Source organism: Triticum aestivum, chromosome 5A (genome assembly GCF_018294505.1).
Source record: "Triticum aestivum cultivar Chinese Spring chromosome 5A, IWGSC CS RefSeq v2.1, whole genome shotgun sequence".
NCBI lineage: Eukaryota > Viridiplantae > Streptophyta > Magnoliopsida > Poales > Poaceae > Triticum > Triticum aestivum.
Window position 1 is genome coordinate 28031841 of NC_057806.1, and position 17868 is coordinate 28049708.

Consider the following 17868-nt stretch of genomic DNA (forward strand, 5'->3'; position numbering starts at 1 on the left):
TACGGTTTGCCATTTTAGTTAGAGATTTAGTCTTCAGAAATTGATTAAATATTGATCATGATTTATTCTTTTCCATATAAAAGTTACCAAATACTACAAAAAATTGATCTTATTGGCAGATAAAATCGGTTTAAATAGATCATGGATAAAATCCGGTTTAAATGTATTGGTGGGATAAAAATCAGTGAGGAAGGATTAACTGAAATGAGGCGAGACTACCAACTCAGACATTAGGAGTAGAGATTAGGGGCAGAGATTCTGGCTGGTGGGCTGCGTCAGCACATACGCCCTCTGTCAGGTGGGGCCCGGGCGTCAGAGGCTCACCCACAGGAGAAAACGAACTCCATGACTCCCATTTGCCAGACCTTTTCTCCTCTTCGTCGCATCGTCCTCTTCCTCCAGCACGCCTCCTCCTCCTCCCCCCTCCTCCTCGCTAAAACCCTAGCCCCGCCTATCGCTCCGCCTCCAAGCCTCTCGCCGCCGGTTTCTCCGACGGTTCCTGCTCAAGGGTCGGTGCCTTTGGTCTCCACGCGATGGCGGGCCGCGGGAAGAAGGGCGGGAAGGGGGCGGAGGACCTGGGCCGCGCGCTCATACGCCAGCAGAACAGGGCGGCGGCGGCCGCCAAGGAGCGGGGCGAGGCGCTCGCCTCCTCCTCCCGCCGCCGCGCGCCGCCCCTCGAGTCCGTCATCGACGTCAGCGAGATCGACGCCGTCCTCCAGCGCGCCGCCGAGGAGGACCGCCTCCATTCCGCCCTCGCCGCCGCCGCCTCCGCCTCCTCCTCCGACCTCATCATCGACTTGTGAGCCGCCTCCCCTCCCTCCAGTGAGACATGTTCGTTGGCTCCGGGCTGTATTGGTTGGAATGGCGTTTGGTCTGAAATGGTTGGATTGAATGATTGGGCACAGGGATGCGACGGGAGAGACAGCCGAGGAGAGGCGAAGGCTTCGGAAGGAGCAAGAGGCGCTGCACGCCAACAGCCTGGGGGTTCCAAGGCGGTGAGTGCCCCTGATTGCTCTTGCTTTAGTTGCTCTGTTGTTTTGAGTTTATTAGGGGTTGTGGTTTTGATCTGACTGTGTGTGTGGCCCGTGATTGCAGTCCACCGTGGACTAACCGGATGACCGCGGAGGAGCTCGACACGAGCGAGAGGCAGGCGTTCCTTGAGTGGCGGAGGAATCTTGCGAGGTTGGTACCGAGTTGTGTTTTTACTCGGTTTATTTATGATTCGGAACTTTCTAGTTTGAAGAGAATTCGGCTGCAAAATGCATGTTATAGGACTGATAATCTCAGCTAAACTTATTAGCTGTACCATTGATTTTTGTATGGAACTGGTAATGGTATTTGGTAGATGGTAGTAGTACCATGTTTTGAGCATTTATGTTATGGATTCTTCTCATGGATTACGTGCGCGAGCATCAGTGTACATCTACTACGTATGTTGTGACAGTAATTTTTCTTACAAATGTGGTGCTTGCTGTGTCTTATTGTGCCATTTGACATATTAAATGCTTTGATCAATTCTTGTACTTAGATTGGAAGAGAATGACAAGCTTGTCCTTACACCTTTCGAGAAGAACATTGACATCTGGAGACAGCTCTGGAGAGTAATTGAACGCAGTGATTTGGTGAGTAATGCTCCACTTTCGCTGCCATTGTCACCCATAAATCCTGTGATTCACTGCTTGCCTACTGGTCTTGTGATCCCAACTGTTAGGTGTTAGCACAATTTTTTTTGTGTGACCACATCCGCTGTGTTATACTCCCTCCGTTCTGAATTACTTGTCGCAAGTATGGATGTATCTAGATGTATTTTAGTTCTAGATACATCCATTTCTGCGACGAGTAATTTGGAACGGAGGGAGTATTCTCTAAGAAATGAGTGGCAGATGCATTTGTAAGGTCACACATGCTCTTTCTGTGCTGCGTATTGACGCTGAATTAATATAACTTGTACTCTTACTACTGTATATCCTATCCTGTAAATATGCTACTCTGTTGTGCTCTATTTACTGTATATCATGTCCTTAAATATGCTACTCTGTTATGCCCAATCCATTTACTGTACCTTGATTGAAGATAAGCAACTCAATGAATATCATGCAGAAGTACTGACTACTGTTTTCTTTCTTCCATGAAGCTGGTCATGGTAGTTGATGCTCGAGATCCCTTATTCTACCGGTGTCCTGATCTTGAGGTACTTCTTATCATGTTCCTGTAGTAATTTGGTCAACTCAAGGAATATCTACTACACATAGCAAAATGATTGCAGCTTGTCCCTAGTTTAAGTTTGTCCAGTGTCCAGTTTTGTGCATGAAAGCCAATAGTAGTAAAATTGGTCCAGAGAGCTGTTCATGAATTCTCATTCAGAGACTACATGCTTCTGATGCAAGTATTGCAAGTTGGAAGCTTGCAACAGCTATATTATTAGAATGTGCTTGTTTCCTGTATTTGTGGCTGAAGCAAATTCAGGTTTTCTGTCTATCATGAGCAAACATACATAATTCAACCTTCTCATAGATCTTATCTGTTAAAATTATCTTGCTAGCATGATCTGTGATCCGAGTCTTGTTTTTCTTTTCTCCATATTAAGATGAACTTTCCATGTTCTCTGCTACAAAAGTAAAATATGCTAATCTGAATCTACTGTTGTGCATTCATGATAGGTTTATGTGTTGACACCAAAACCAGTTGTTGTACCTAATGTGTTCTATTGCGGATTCTGCAGTGTTTTCTTGATCTGATGAGTCTTATTTGTACTAGGTATATGCAAAGGAACTTGATGAACACAAGAGAACAATGCTCCTTGTCAACAAGGCTGATCTACTACCTTTAAATATCAGGTCTGCACCTTGTCCATTGTGATTAATTTGTTGCACTATATAGCATGACTATGAAATGACGTCCTTGTACATTTGGCCTAAATACAGAAAAATATGGGCAGATTATTTCAAGGAGCACGATATTCTTCATGTTTTCTGGTCTGCTAAAGCTGCTACTGCCACATTAGAAGGAAAAATGTCGAGTGGTGAACAAGGTTCTGCTTCACCTGATATGGATACCAAGATATCTGGCAGGGAAGAACTTTTGATGAGGTTGCAAGCTGAAGCGAAATCTATCGCAGCACAAAGAAGGACGTCAGCTAGTAAAGGGGAACAAGAAGTTCTACTGATTCCGTTTCATCAGTGGCTAAACATGTAGTTGCTGGATTTGTTGGTTATCCAAATGTTGGGAAGAGTTCCACCATAAATGCTTTGGTTGGTGAGAAGAAGACCGGTGTTACTCACACACCTGGTAAGACAAAACATTTCCAGACATTGATAATCTCTGAAGAGCTCATGCTGTGTGATTGTCCTGGTCTGGTCTTCCCTTCATTCTCAAGCTCAAGGCATGAGATGGTGTCATGCGGTGTCTTGCCGATTGATAGGATGACAAAGCACCGGGAAGCTATCCAGGTGGTGGCAGATCGTGTCCCAAGAGACGTCCTGGAGCAGATTTACAAGATCACCTTGCCAAAGCCAAAGCCATACGAACCACAATCTCGGCCACCGACTGCAGCTGAGCTGTTGCGGGCATACTGCGCGTCTCGGGGCCATGTCAGCCATGGCGGGCTGCCTGACGAGACAAGGGCTGCTAGGCAGATACTCAAGGACTACATCGACGGCAAAATCCCACACTACGAACTCCCTCCTGGTGTTGTCACAGACGATGAAGTAGAAACAAGAGAATCTACTGTTGCAGCAGCAGAAGGTCCGACTGCTTCAGCAGTTGACGAATCTGGCAGTGACGACTCCGATGAACAGGATGATATGACAGGAGGTCCAGACATGAGGCAGCTCTTGAGTGACCTCGAGTCTTTCGACTTGGCCGCCAGCGAAGGGTCCAATGCCACTGGAAAGAAGAAGCAGCACCAGGCATCACAGAAGCAGCACAGGAAACCCCAGCGGAAGAAGGACCGGTCCTGGAGGGCTAGCAACGATGGCAGCGATGGGACGGCGGTGGTAAGGGACTTCCAGAAGCCCACCGTCAGTCATCCCACGGTCAGCGTGGATGGAAATGTCTAGTGCCAGTGTCCCAAGCTTCCTAAACAACCACATATCACAGTTGCTGCTTCCGGGAAGATGTCTGTCGAATGCAAAAAGGCCAAGAAATACATCTACACATAATATAGCTGTGCTTGCTCTGGCTGTGTGCCGATTGCTGAATCTGCTCTGGTAGATGGACGGGAGACTGACGTGAAGATTGTTTCCTGATAATGTGTCCGAACATGCAGAGATTGCCGTTGTAAATATAACGTGGGTTGTGACTTGTGATACGCGTGGTGTTCTGTAATTTTTCAACAATCGACGTAACTATACATATGCGAAGATCATCTTGAAGTACTTTTTTCAGGCTGCTAACCATTATTCGAGCACTAACTATATTTTATTTTACATATACGGAGTGGAATTGCATTGTGCGCATGGATTTTCACATTTTCTGCCAACTGCAGTATTTTTTGGAGCCAGAAGACAACCTGCCCCCATTCCATTCATTGAACGATTCCTGCAAACTTTGGAGTACGTACCTCTTGCCTCTTGCAAATTGGTTTGTGTAGATTCAGCATTTCAAGTTTCATTTTGAAGATAAAAGTTACTCCAAGAGAGGGGAAAAAAACCTTGAAAATGCATTCTCTCATTCAAATTTTATTTTGTCATTCAAGTTTCATCTCAGGCACCTCTCCTAATACTTTTTCTCATTCAAATGCATTTAATCGGTCATTTTAACGAGGCGGCACCGCCCATTGTTGTCATTTCCAAGAGAGCTGCTCCAATGGTGGCCATGCACTCCCGCCCCATTGAATTTGAACCCCAACAGGCCAACGGCCACCCTTCGGTTCTCGCGCCCCCAATCGCCAACGCATGCGCCCCGTCGCAATGCCGCCGCTCTGCCTTCACATTCCACACTCAAACCCCTACTTAACCAACCTTCGTCTACCCACGCTCAGAATTCCTACCCACAGCAGCCAGAAACCTCTCATCCATCCAGCCATGGCGGACTGGTCCTCGCTCCCGCCCGAGCTCGTCCGGCGCATCGCCGACCGCCTCCTGGACACCAACGACCTCGACCTCTACATGGGCCTCCGCGCCGTCTGCCCGAGCTGGCGCTCCGCCACCGACGACCCCAAGGACTCCTCCGAGCCCCGCTTCCGGCCGTGCCGGTGGATCGTCGTCGACGAGCACTTCCACATGGGTAGCGACTCACGCCTCCTGGTGAACACCGTCAGCGGCCGTGTCGTCCGCCTGGACCTGCCTCTGCTCCGCCGGTACTGCCTCGTCGCCACCACCCACGGCGGCTTCTTCGTCCTCGCCGACAAGAAGCCCCCTCACCGTGCGGTCGTCCTCAACCCCTTCACCGGCCACATGATCCGCTTCAAGGCGCCCGTGCCCTCCCGCAGGGATCCTGCTGCCGCTGCTCTCACCGGCATTTTCGGGCCGTCGCTCTCTTCTGCGGACCTCGGTTCTCCACCCACCCTCATCTTGGTCTGTGATGGTGGTACTTGCGAACGATACATGGCTGTTCCTGACAGCGACGATTTCAGCCCAGATTTGGATGAAGAAGTTGCGAGCTCATGCCAGATTGTGATGCCGCTGGCCATCGCCGGCGGTATCTATGCCGCAGACGGTTGGCATAGAAGGGCGGCACCGCTTCCGGTTGCTTTGGCTGATAAGATGTTCCGTTTGATGAAGCTGTTCGACGTTGATACTTACAAGATGTACGAAGAAAAACCTTCGATGGGTATGGGGTTTGCCGATCTTTCCTGGACAAGTAATGCCAACCGCATTTTCCTGGTCGAATCTGCCGGAGAGATTCTGGCGATTGTCAACGTGCAGCCACACCTGAAAGTTTTCACGCTGGACACCGACAGCGATGAGCTTGAGCCGGTGGAGGGCATCGGTGGCCGTGCCATCTTCATCGGTTACCGCAGGAGCCTGTCTGTCAGTGCGGACAAGTTCCCCTCTGTCATCGCCAACTGCATCTACTACGTCAAGCCTACAGATTCGTCACATGACATTTACCAGTATGACCTGAAGAGAGAGAGAGAGAAGAGTGCGTCTGTGAAGCCATAGGCAGCATGCATTCCTTCTTAAACCCAAACCCCATCAGGCTACCCGTTGCTAAACCTCCTTTCACCATCCTTCAGCTCCTCTCGAGCTACACCATAAACACCCGGCAATCTCAGCTTTGGCTGGAATTATTAGTACAGGACCTTCTTCCTCATGTTTATCCGTGCGGCAGCTCTTATTCTGATAAATATGACTGAAGTATTGATTGAGCCAGTGAATGTCAGTGATGTGCTCAGCTGAGTGATGATGGATCTCTTGTTGCCAGGAAGAAATTGCATCTGTGTTTGAGTCCGTCTCCTTTTGTTTGCTTTGTGGAAACTAGCTAGTGCTGTGGTGTTAAGTTCATCTTGTTATGCACCTATATGTTCCTTCATCTTCTTTTGGACTAGGTTTGTTCTTCCCGAGTTTGTATCGCTGAATGATACATGCAATGTGGTGCGTTCTGGTGCTTGAAGATGTTGTCTTGCTATAATTTGTTTGCTGTTGTTGTTCACAAGTCGATATGCTTTTTTTTTTTGGAGATTGTTGTGTTCCAGTACATTGAAGCCAGGGCTTGCCCCCATTTTCCTAGAGACAAGTTTGTCCAGACTTAAAATACTCTGTCTCTGTATCCTTCATCTTATATTGCTTGTATTTTTTTATCATTTGTAGAACCCAGCAACAAACGTTCTTGTAAGGACATCTCTAATCTATGTCTGAATGTTAACTCCTAGTAAAATCTTAGCTCACAATAATGTAGGACTCACCCACTAAACTGGAAAGTTATTAGTTTTTCCTTCGAAAACCAGCTGCGTGCCTTTTGGCGGGAGCTTCGAACCCTGATATGTTGGGTGTGAGGCATGTTTTAAACTCCCCTTGCCACCTTACAAACCCACCAAGTAAGTGGCAGTTTAAAATTAGAAACCTTAGGAAGGTTGTAAAGGATGGACTCAAAAAGTTGATCTCTCTCTCTCTCTCTCTCCCTCTCTCTCTCTCTCTCTCCCCCTCTCTCTCTCTCTCTCTCCCTCCCTCCCCATCCCTCTCCTCCTCCCCCTCTCCCTCCCTCTCCCTCTCTCTCCCTCCCTCTCTCTCCCTCTCCCCCCTCTCTCTCTCCCCCCCTCTCTCTCCCTCCTCTCTCTCTCTCTCTCTCTCTCTCTCTCTCTCTCTCTCTCTCTCTCTCGTTAGTTTTACACGCTGAAGATCTCTGGTTCGAACCCGGACGCCACCACAAATTGATTTTCCCTCCCCCTCTCCCTCTCTCTCCCTCCCTCCCCCTCTCTCTCCCCCCCCCTCTCTCTCCCTCTCTCTCTCTCTCGTTAGTTTTACACGCTAAAGATCTCCGGTTTGAACCCGGACGCCACCACAAATTGATTTTGCTCCTTTTTGTCCAGCTGATAGTGACGTCATAATTGTCTCAACAAAATATATAATATTGTTGCATTAACAAAATCAAAAGGTGTTGTGGTGTAGTTGGTCTAGCACGTCAGTTTAACACGCGGAAGATCTCCGGTTCAAATCCGGACAACGCCAAGTTCTTTTCTGCTGGGGTTGTCTATTCTTCTTATTATTGTTGTTTTTATTTTATTTTTGCCTACTGAAATTTTTTATTGACAGAACTTGAGTTATCATTCCTCTTTTATTAGAACTTCTGGGATCTCATCAAGAATGACTTTATGTGGATGGTCAGGGATTTTGAGAATGGGGTGCTAGATATTTACAAACTGAACTATGCTATCATTACTCTCATTCCTAAGCCCCCCCTAGCTAGAGAGATGAAGAATTTCAGACCTATTAGTCTTAGCAACTGTGCTGTTAAAATCTTTTCCAAAGCTATGAATACTAGGGCCTCCCCTATCTGTGATAAACTCATTTCACATAACCAAACTGCCTTTATTAAAGGGGGATTTATATTGGAAAGTGTTGTTATGGCCCATGAAGTGATTCATGAGGTCCATAGGTCTAACACTAGTGGGTTGATTCTTAAACTGGATTATGAGAAAGCTTATGATAGGGTCAGCTAGGAATTCCTGGAGGAAATGCTTCTTTCTATAGGCTTTGGGGTTAAATGGGTTAGTTGGGTGCTTAGCACCTTGAAACATGGGACATTTCAGGTTAGAATCAATGACACAAATGGGCCACACTTTGTTGGAGGTAAAGGGTTGAAACAAGGGGACCCCCACTCCCCCCTTCTTTTTAACCTGGTGGCTGATGTTTTTTCTAAAATGCTGGCTAAAGCTGTTAATAATGGCTTGATTGGTGGGCTTCTCCCACATGCCATCCCGGGTGGAGTAGTTAGTTTACAGTATGCTGATGATACCATTCCGTTCATTCAAGAATCTGTGGAATATGCAAAAAAATTGAAGTGGATCCTGACTTGTTTTGAGAAGCTGTCTGGCTTAAAAATCAATTTTCATAAAAGTGATTTGCATACCATTCATGTATCTGAGCAAATGTCTAGAGAATTTGCCCAAATTTTTTGTTGTCAATTTGGTGACTTTCCTTTCAAATATCTTGGTGTGCCACTTCATTTTAAAAAACTGAGGAGGGAAGACTTGCAACCTATCATTGATAGGATTATAAAAAATATTGCTGGTTGGCTAGGCAAACTTTTATCTTACAGAGGCAAGCTGATTTTATTAACTACTTGTATTGCCAGCATTCCCTCATATCTTACGGCTATGGTTAAATTCCCAAACTGGGCTATTGATATGATCACCTCCCAAATGTCTCATTTTTTCTGGGGCAATATGGGTGAGGTTCACAAATACCATTTAGCTAACTGGGGCCTTGTGGCTAGAAAGAAGGAATTTGGTGGCCTGGGTGTCCCTAATCTCAGGGAATTTAACATGGCTCTCCTGGCCTCTTGGGGGAAAAGGTTCTATGATGGGAGGGAGGGGGACTGGAAAAAACTTCTTTACTTCAAATATGCTACTGATAAACCTAATATTTTCCATGCTAAACCTGCCTCTGGGTCTCCCTTCTGGAAAAGCATCTCTTGGGCTTTTGCTGCTGCAAAAAATTTCTGGAAATGGAATCCTGGGAATGGGGATAACATTGCCTTCTGGCATGATAACTGGATTGGGGGGTGCTCCCTAAAAACTGCTTTTTGGGAATTATTTGATATCTGTCATCAACAGGATGCCACTTTGTCCCAGGTACGGGATGGTGTGAACTTATGTCTCACTTTCAGGCGCTGTGTGGATGAGGCCATGATGCAGAAATGGGGATGTTTAGTTAGCTTGGTTTCACAAACTACCCTTTCAGATCATCCAGACAGCCCTATCTGGGCCCTAGAATCAAATGGTCAATACTCTGTTAAGTCATTCTATAAACTGATCAACTTTGGGGGGGGGGGGGGGGGGGTTCTTCTGAGATCAGAGATTTTATTTGGAAAATCAAAGTCCCTCCAAATATCCATGTCTTTTTATGGCTGATGTACAATAATAAAAGCCTTACTAGAGACAATTTGGCCAAAAGAAGAAATGTTGAGGATAAAACTTGTGTTTTTTGTGCTGAGTTGGAATCTATCCAACATCTTCTGTTTGATTGCATTGTTGCATCTAATGTCTGGTCTGTGGTTGCTGAAGCACTTAGCATTCCCCCTCCTGTTTCTTTTTCATCCTTGACTTCTTTTTGAAAGAGGAAAAAACAATGTGAAGCTGTGAATATGGTTACTTCTGCTACCTTGTGGTGCTTATGGCGGTTACGCAATGACTTTGTCTTTCAGGGGGGAAGATGGCGAGATATACGTTGTGTGCTGGGACAGGTGGCGGCAACAATCAGGCAGTGCAAAATCTTATCTTCAGAGGCCCAGGGTGCTCTACTTCTCCGGTGCTTAAGGCTTTTGGAGCGTCAAAGAGGGGAACTGCTTAGAATTGCTTGGGTTTAGTGTATGTCTTGAGTGACTTATCGTCTGCGTTGTGGTCTGCATGAGTATGACTCTCTTATGGGATGTAATAGGGTAGTAGCCTAAAAACCCTGATGGATGTTTGTTCTGTGGCGGCTACTTTTGGTTGTCGCCGAGAGCTGTTCAACAATCTGGTCTCTGCCGTTGCCTTGGCTTAATAAAAGTTGGGGCGGGGGGCGACCCCTCTCTTTTCAAAAAAAGAAATTTTTTATTGACATTTTTTCCTGCTGAACTTGGTAATGGTGATGATAGATTGTGCAGCAGTAATTTAAACGGTGCAATTGTATATTTTCCCTCGCAATGCAGTGCAAATATTTAATGGATAGATTCCCGCAAAAAAAGGGATAGATGTTGGAAATAAAATAAATAGCAACACAAGGAATGTTGAAGCACATGTGAACTAACTAGATGTTTATATTTCTCCTCACATCTAACCATCTTTTTTTGTGGAACAAAGCACTTGTCTTTTCTACAACACATTATGGTTGATCAATATATTTATAAGACCAGAAATTTTGTATGCATACATATAGCATGTAATGTTTAAGATCTATATATTTGGGAGACCAGAAATTTCAGTACCAACCTTAGAGGAAAATTGAAGATCCCCTCTCTCTGTATGCCCTTTTTCATTAATTCCTACCGGAACATTTTTCTGTGTAATGCCCCCCCCCCCCCCCCCCACCCATAGATCAAAGGTTTCTATTCATATATGTAGATAAAAGTAGAATGGCATTTTGAAAAAAGAAAGAGTACAATACGGTGCTCAGCATGTGGATCATACATTGCGCAAGGGGGCGCAAAATAATATTTTCTGCACAATACACCAAATTAGATAGGATAAATTACTAAAAATATATGTAAGTAAACTTAGAAATCATTTTGTCTTTAACATAATAAAAAATAAAGACAACCATGTAGTAGTTGCATCCGAAGGTGGCAAACTAATTTTGGGAAGCTGGAAGTGTGAAGGATAAGAAAAAAAATCCCAAATGATAACGCACACACGCCTTGATCCACGTTGATTCTGTTTTGCACGAATTCTAAAGAAATCTGTTAGAATCTGAGTGCTACGTGGGCATCATCGTATGTGTGAGCATTGGAGAGTTCGTCCACACGCCCCGCAGCACGCGGTTTGCCAGCTGCGCTGTGTGGGCGAACTAGTTTCTGCCCACACAACCACAACCTAGTCCACGCGTGTGTGGGCGAACTGCTTTTCACCCACATGACACTCGTACATTGTTGAATGGCAACTGCAGTTGCGCGTACATGGCAACTAGGTAAACACATGACAACTATGATTCGTTGCTAGACAGCAACTGCAGTTGCGCACGTGGCAACCAGGGTAAACACACATAGCGACTGTGATTAACCAGACATGGCAATTATGGTTGGACCACATGTGTCAACTAGATAAACACACGCCGCAACTATGGTTTGATTACGCGCGGCAACTACCATGAATTAGACATGACAACTATAGTTAACCAAAACAGAGAAAGTTGCCATGCTTTTACAACTGCATTTTCCATCCCAAATAATTACATCTGTCATCCCGGATGGCAACTAAATCCAGGATGTGTAGGCATATTTGCTTCATGCCACACGCGCAGAGTGGGATGAGTAGTACTTGTTGGGTGTGTGGCATGAAGTAGCTGCGTTCACACGTGTGAGCAATTCTAATGTTTACCCACACACAACCCGTGTGGGCTGCCTCCTACTCACGCCGCACACGGTGTGTGGACGGAAGTCTAGTATGTCACACGTATGGGCGTTATCTGGACCCCAAAAAATCAAGATTTGAGTTAACCACACTTTTTCTAGCAAAAAGTGGAATTAGTAAAGGATATAGATAACTCTTTCATTTTTAGAAGTCCCCCACTTGACTACATATTCCTCTATGAGAGCCTGATCCGAAAGGATGCTGGTTTCATAGTGCCACATCAAAGATCGAAGATCCTTTAAAAAAATGTGCATGCGCATGATCTATAAAATTGGAAATAGCTATAGAACATAGAAGGTAAATTGCTATCAGTTCCAGTTTATGGGCTAATTGCATGCCTACTAGAACTATTCTTTTGTGAAGCTTCAAAGAGTACTCCAAGTCAAGTATCAATAGTTTATTTTTGAACTTCAAAGACAGCTTCCGGTTTCGAAAGTTTATAACAAATCAAATTCGTATGGATTTCTATGAGGGAGAAAGTGCGAGCGAGAGGGGGAGGTGGGGTGAGGAGGGGTTTGACCCGTACCGATTCGTTTCGGTTTTGATTGAAACAACTAGGCCGTCTCCTCTAGTGATGTCTAACGGCATCAAGTACAAGCAGTTACGCCACGTCAGCTTTTGCGGGGCCCACATGTCATAGTTGTCATCAAATGGGGCAAGGACGCCAACAATGTTTTGTTCTTCTTCAAAAGATTAGACTCAGTGGTTTTTGTTCCAAACCTGTAAACCCGTGTGTCCTGCAAACCTAGCCCACAATGTGATGGTTTTCTGCAATTAAATACAGTCATGGAGATTTGACTTACGACAACAGATCTCAACGCAAAACATTTCTCATATTGCCACAACCACATGTACAACTTGTGCAAGATAGTTACTGCGTTCAACAAGAGCATCCGATTGTGCAAAAACTTCAAGGGTACTCAGGCGCCGGTGCTGAATCAGCTTTGTTCGGTTTCATCTGCAAGAAAGACACGAGTGCTTGAGTTTCCAAGAGAGGGCCATTTGTTGTATTGACAAAAAAAAAGGGTGCCGACACGTACAATAATGTAAGTGTACCTATATTTAACTAAATCACATGCACATCAAACTGGGTCGAAACTTGGAAGACAGAAAAACACAACCCTTACCAAGCATATGAGACTGAAATCCACAATTTCTTAGGTCATTTGCAAGCTTCTCCCCAAGTTCCTTGTGCCAGTCCTTGGTCATCATGGCTTCTGGTGTCGTCCGCACCACCGCGGTCGCCTTGGCCAAGTCGATCGTGGCAGAAGCAACCTCAGGCTGTAAAAGTAAAAGATTCAACATCGGTGGAGCAGTAATTCACTAGATTTTCAGTTACATTGGCCATGCTGCTGATTGAAGATGTGGTAGGGATAGCACATGAAAGAAGGCAGTGGCAAACATCAAGTTCAGTAGCAAATAGGTATGGCAGGCCGGAAATGCCTCTTTGTTCCTGGTTGTATCTAGACTCTATATTTCTCTTGTCGCTTGGGTTCTGTTTGTGAGCCAAGACTAAACCTCAGACTTTGTTGGCATCCTTTTGTTAATAAAATAGCTGCATGCATCATTCTCATACAGAGGCCCGGTGCTTTCCCCTTTTTCAAAAAAAAATATATATGAACTCTATATGAGGAAAAATTAAGAGTTACAAAATAGTTCAGAAGTTTTTTTTACAACAAACTTGACTTTCTTTTGCACTAGTATATAAATTTTCACTAAAAAACCACCAGCGCTGACTCCAAGGCAAAAAAAGTAAATTTATTTGCTATTATAACTATTTACATTATTTTCGATGAAAAATTGTTACTCTCTCCGTAAAGAAATATAAGAGATTAGTGATGGAGTATTTTTGAAAAGAAGTCAAGGGGAGTTTTCCTTTTTGTGGAACTTTTTTCACAAGTACAATGAAAGGTCAAATTTATTTCAAAAATATTTTATTTTTTTACTTTTTATTCAATTGCTATTTTATTTATGTAGGGTGTAGATACACCTATAGACCAAACGTTCGCCTCCTTATTCGAGGAATACATACATTCAGTGGCAAACATGCAAGTGATGAAAAATTCATTTGCAAAAGCCGAGGAACGGACCTGGCTCTCGAGAATCCGCTTCACTTTGGCGGCGCATCCGCCGCACGACATACCCTGCAATGCTTGCATGCCAAATTAGTACCAAAAGAAAGGAATTGCCCTGCAATGGCGCGCTGGCGGCGAGCAGTGGGATTACGCAGAATTATATACATACATACATACCCCGACGTGGAGCACGATGACGTCGCCGTCAATCGTCCCGGCCTCGACGAGCGCCATCGCCGCTGCAGCGCCGGCACCAGAGTCTCCTCCTCCTCCGCCGCCGCCGCCGCCTCCTCCAGCGGAGCGACCTCCGCCCCTGCCCCCGCCTCCACCGATGGAGGTGGGGAGGGAGATGGACGCGAAGCCGCCGCGGGGAGGCGGGATGACGAGGAGCCGCGTGGCCGCCAAGGCCGGCGGCGCTGCTGATGTGATTGCGGCAGGCTCCATTGCTCTGGCACGACGTGTCTCGCTGCTCTGCTCACGTTCGTTTCGTTTCGTTCGGCCTCCTCCGCCGCGAGTCGATATCCATTCACTTTGTTCTTACGTGGGCCTCCTTATTCCATTATGGTGCACGCGACTATCTTATCTGTGCTATAAATCACAAAAATGTATCTATTTCACTAATATTTTAAATGTATATAACAATAATAATAAACATGTGTTCTATTGATTCATATGAGCTGTTTAATAATAAGAAAAATGTTAACTTTTTTTACAAAAGCGTTCAAATATTCTAAAAAAATATTCATCTAACTAAAATATATGTTACATATATTTATAAAAATGTTCGTACGATTCGCACAAAACCGTTCATGCATTTCATGTAGTCTCAAGAATGTGTTCACGTAATTTCAACAAGTGTTTGGGCATTTTATTCAAATGTTTGTCTACTTAAAAAGTGCTAATGCATTTCTACAAATACTCAGGTAAGTCTTAAAGATGTTCACATGTTTATAAGAATTGTGTATGTAGTTCTTCAAAAGTGTTGGCACTTTAAAATTTTATTGTTAATTTATAAAGTGTTTACCTTTCTTTTAATGTTCTTGTAGTTAAAAAAATCGCCTTAGATTCTCAAAAGAAAATCTTCGCCTTTTTGTAAAAATTATCAACGTTTTTTCAAATTGATCACGTGTTTTATATAAAAAAAATACTTATATAGTTTTAACAAAACAATTTTTTTAATCTTGGGCCTAAAAAAACTCATATAGTTTTAAGAAAACACAATTTCTAAAAAATGTTGGGCCTACCTGCCAGAAAAATAAACACAAAAATAGAAAATACCAAAATGAACAGAAAAGGGGAAACACGAAAAAGAAAAGGTAGATAAAAAAGGGAAAATAGAAAAAACATGCATGGAAAATAAAAGTTTATCGAAGAATATCTTCTAAGTTTATCTGTTTTGATTCACCATCACACCTTATTGGTATTCTTGTTCCTCAAATCACATGCCCTGCTCTTCCTAACAGATTGTGGATGAATACAATCGTCTTAGCAAGCCAACTTGAAACTCAGCGAGAGGTGCAATCCTCTTTCCTTCCTAGTATTTTTTTATGGTCACTATCCATTGCGTTGTTCTATAGCTTCTCGCATAGTTTTTTTTTGGAGATAATTATTTTGTTGAAAGAGATAAAGTTTGTTATGTTAAACACAAGGTTTTGGGAAACTGCACGACACCCGTTAAGGGTGTGGCTATCTCATATATATAAGGGGTACACTAAGATGTACGATACAATATACAAGACATATACAGAAGCTATATGTAAATACAGTCTAACACCCTCCCTCAATCTTAACTATGCCCTGAAGTACAAAGTATGTTAAGATTGCGCCTGCAGCCTACAAACTGAGGTTGTGGAAGAGGCTTCGTGAAAATGTCAGCAAGTTGATCTTTGGAGGAGATGAACTTGATGTGGAGTAGCTTCTGTGCAACACGTTCCCGTACAAAATGATAGTCAACTTCTATGTGCTTTGTCCGAGCATGAAACACTGGATTAGATGAGAGATATGTAGCTCCAATGTTATCACACCAAAGGACAGGCGGCTGAGTTTGAGGAACTCCCAACTCTCTCAATAAGGACTGTACCCATATGATCTCAGCTGTAGCATTTGCAACGGCTTTATATTCTGCTTCAGTGCTACTCCTGGACACTGTAGCTTGTTTGCGAGCAGCCCAGGCGATCAAGTTAGGACCAAAGAAGACAGCATGTCCCCCCGTGGATCGCCTGTCATCTGGATTACCAGCCCAGTCTGCATCTGAAAAAGCTGAAAGTGCAAAAGACGGCGCTGGCTGAAGAAGTAAACCATATGCTGCAGTGAGGCGTACATAACGAAGAATACGCTTCACCGCTGACCAGTGAGTAGTCCGAGGAGCATGAAGAAACTGACAAACACGATTGACTGCATAGGAGATGTCAGGCCGAGTGATGGTCAGATACTGCAGACCACCAACAATACTGCGATACTCAGTAGAGTCATCCGAAGTGAGAGGATCTCCATCAAATGCAGACAAACGATCAGTAGCAGACATAGGAGTCATGGCATGTTTACACTGTAGCATACCTGCCTTGCGCAGCAAATCCATGGAGTACTTATGTTGAGTGAGTGTCAAACCAGCAGGAGAACGAGAGACTTCCAAGCCAAGGAAGTAATGCAACGTGCCTAAATCCTTCACCGCAAAATCACCACTCAAGGAGGAGATGAGACGATCAGCAGCAGCATCAGATGAGCTGATGAGAATAATATCATCAACATACACCAGCAGATACATCGTCACCTCAGGCCGATGCAGAAGGAAGAGTGACGTATCAGCAGTGGAAGGAACAAAGCCCAGGGACCGAAGAACAGAGCCCAACCTGGCATGCCAGGCACGAGGAGCCTGCTTCAGCCCATAGAGCGCCTTGACCAGACGGCACAGATGATGGGGGCGAGCAGAATCCACAAATCCTGGTGGCTGACGCATGTAAACCTCCTCATCCAGAACTCCATGCAAAAAGGCATTCTGAACGTCCAGCTGACGAAGAAACCAGCCTCGAGTAACAGCCAAGGATAACAGAAGTCGGATAGTCGTTGGTTTGATCACCGGACTATATGTATCCTCATAGTCAAGACCATACCGTTGTTTGAACCCTTTCGCCACTAACCGTGCCTTATAGCGTTCAATAGAACCATCAGCATGCCTTTTAACTTTGAAGACCCACTTGGAGTCAATGACATTAACACCAGAGACCGGAGGAACAAGTTGCCATGTACCATTTGTCAATAACGCTTGAAACTCTTGTTCCATAGCCTGTCGCCAATGAGGGATCCCAAGGGCAGCCTGAAAATGACGCGGTTCAGCCGAAGGATCTTCCTTGAGATGAGCAATACAGGCTGCAAGCCACGCCACCGTCCCATCTTTGCGTTGCTTGGGACAGAAAATGCCAGACCTGCTGCGCGTGTGTGGCCTCTGAGCAGCAGCAGCCGGTCGTGACGGAACCAGAGAGACCGGCGAGGCATCAGGCGACGAAGGCAGTGACGAGGCAGGGCCAGACGACGGCACAGAGGCAGGCGACACCAGCCCAGGCGATCCGGGCCCAGGCGAGGCTGGTCCAGGGGAAACCAGCCCGGGCGACTCCAGCCCAGGGGAGGCCGGCTGCTCCACGCCATCCACGGCCGGCCCATTTGAGGCCAGCCCAGGTGAGTCGGGGGCGACACCTTGAGGCCCAGGCGATTCCAGCCTGGGAAGAGCTGGTGCGGCAGCCGACCCCGGTCGCGCGGGTGAGGCCGGGGCTGCCGACCCCGGTCGCGCGGGAGGCATGCATGGCGCATGCATGGCACCAGGCACCAAGCCAGGTGCACCTGACGGCTCCTCCTGTTCATCCAGTAACTCAAGACGAGCTCCACGACCTGTACCTGCAGCATGATTAGGCAACAACGCAGGAGAGTATGCAACATCAACAAATTGAGCAGGCAGGGGAGAAGTGGTAGATGAAGATGGAACTGGAGGTGCAGGAGTGATGGAGAAAGACGAGAACGGGAATACATTCTCATCAAACACAACATCACGCGAGATGTAGACACGGTTAGATGGAATGTGGAGACACTTGT

The 17868-nt window shown here is 45.4% G+C and overlaps 1 protein-coding gene and 1 pseudogene across 1 annotated transcript; one reads left to right on the plus strand and one right to left on the minus strand.

Annotated features, from left to right (window-relative positions):
* The first annotated feature begins 347 nt into the window (after positions 1 to 347).
* LOC123102096 (GTPase LSG1-1-like) lies at positions 348 to 4121 on the plus strand (annotated as a pseudogene).
* Positions 4122 to 12402: 8281 nt separating this feature from the next.
* On the minus strand, positions 12403 to 14294 carry LOC123106412 (copper-transporting ATPase PAA1, chloroplastic). The gene is made up of 4 exons (XM_044528588.1): positions 13963 to 14294; positions 13801 to 13854; positions 12838 to 12991; positions 12403 to 12668 (listed from the first exon to the last, which is right to left on the minus strand). The coding sequence occupies exons 1-4, from the start codon at positions 14227 to 14229 to the stop codon at positions 12649 to 12651; spliced, it is 495 nt and encodes a 164-aa protein (XP_044384523.1). The 5' UTR covers positions 14230 to 14294; the 3' UTR covers positions 12403 to 12648.
* Positions 14295 to 17868: the final 3574 nt, after the last annotated feature.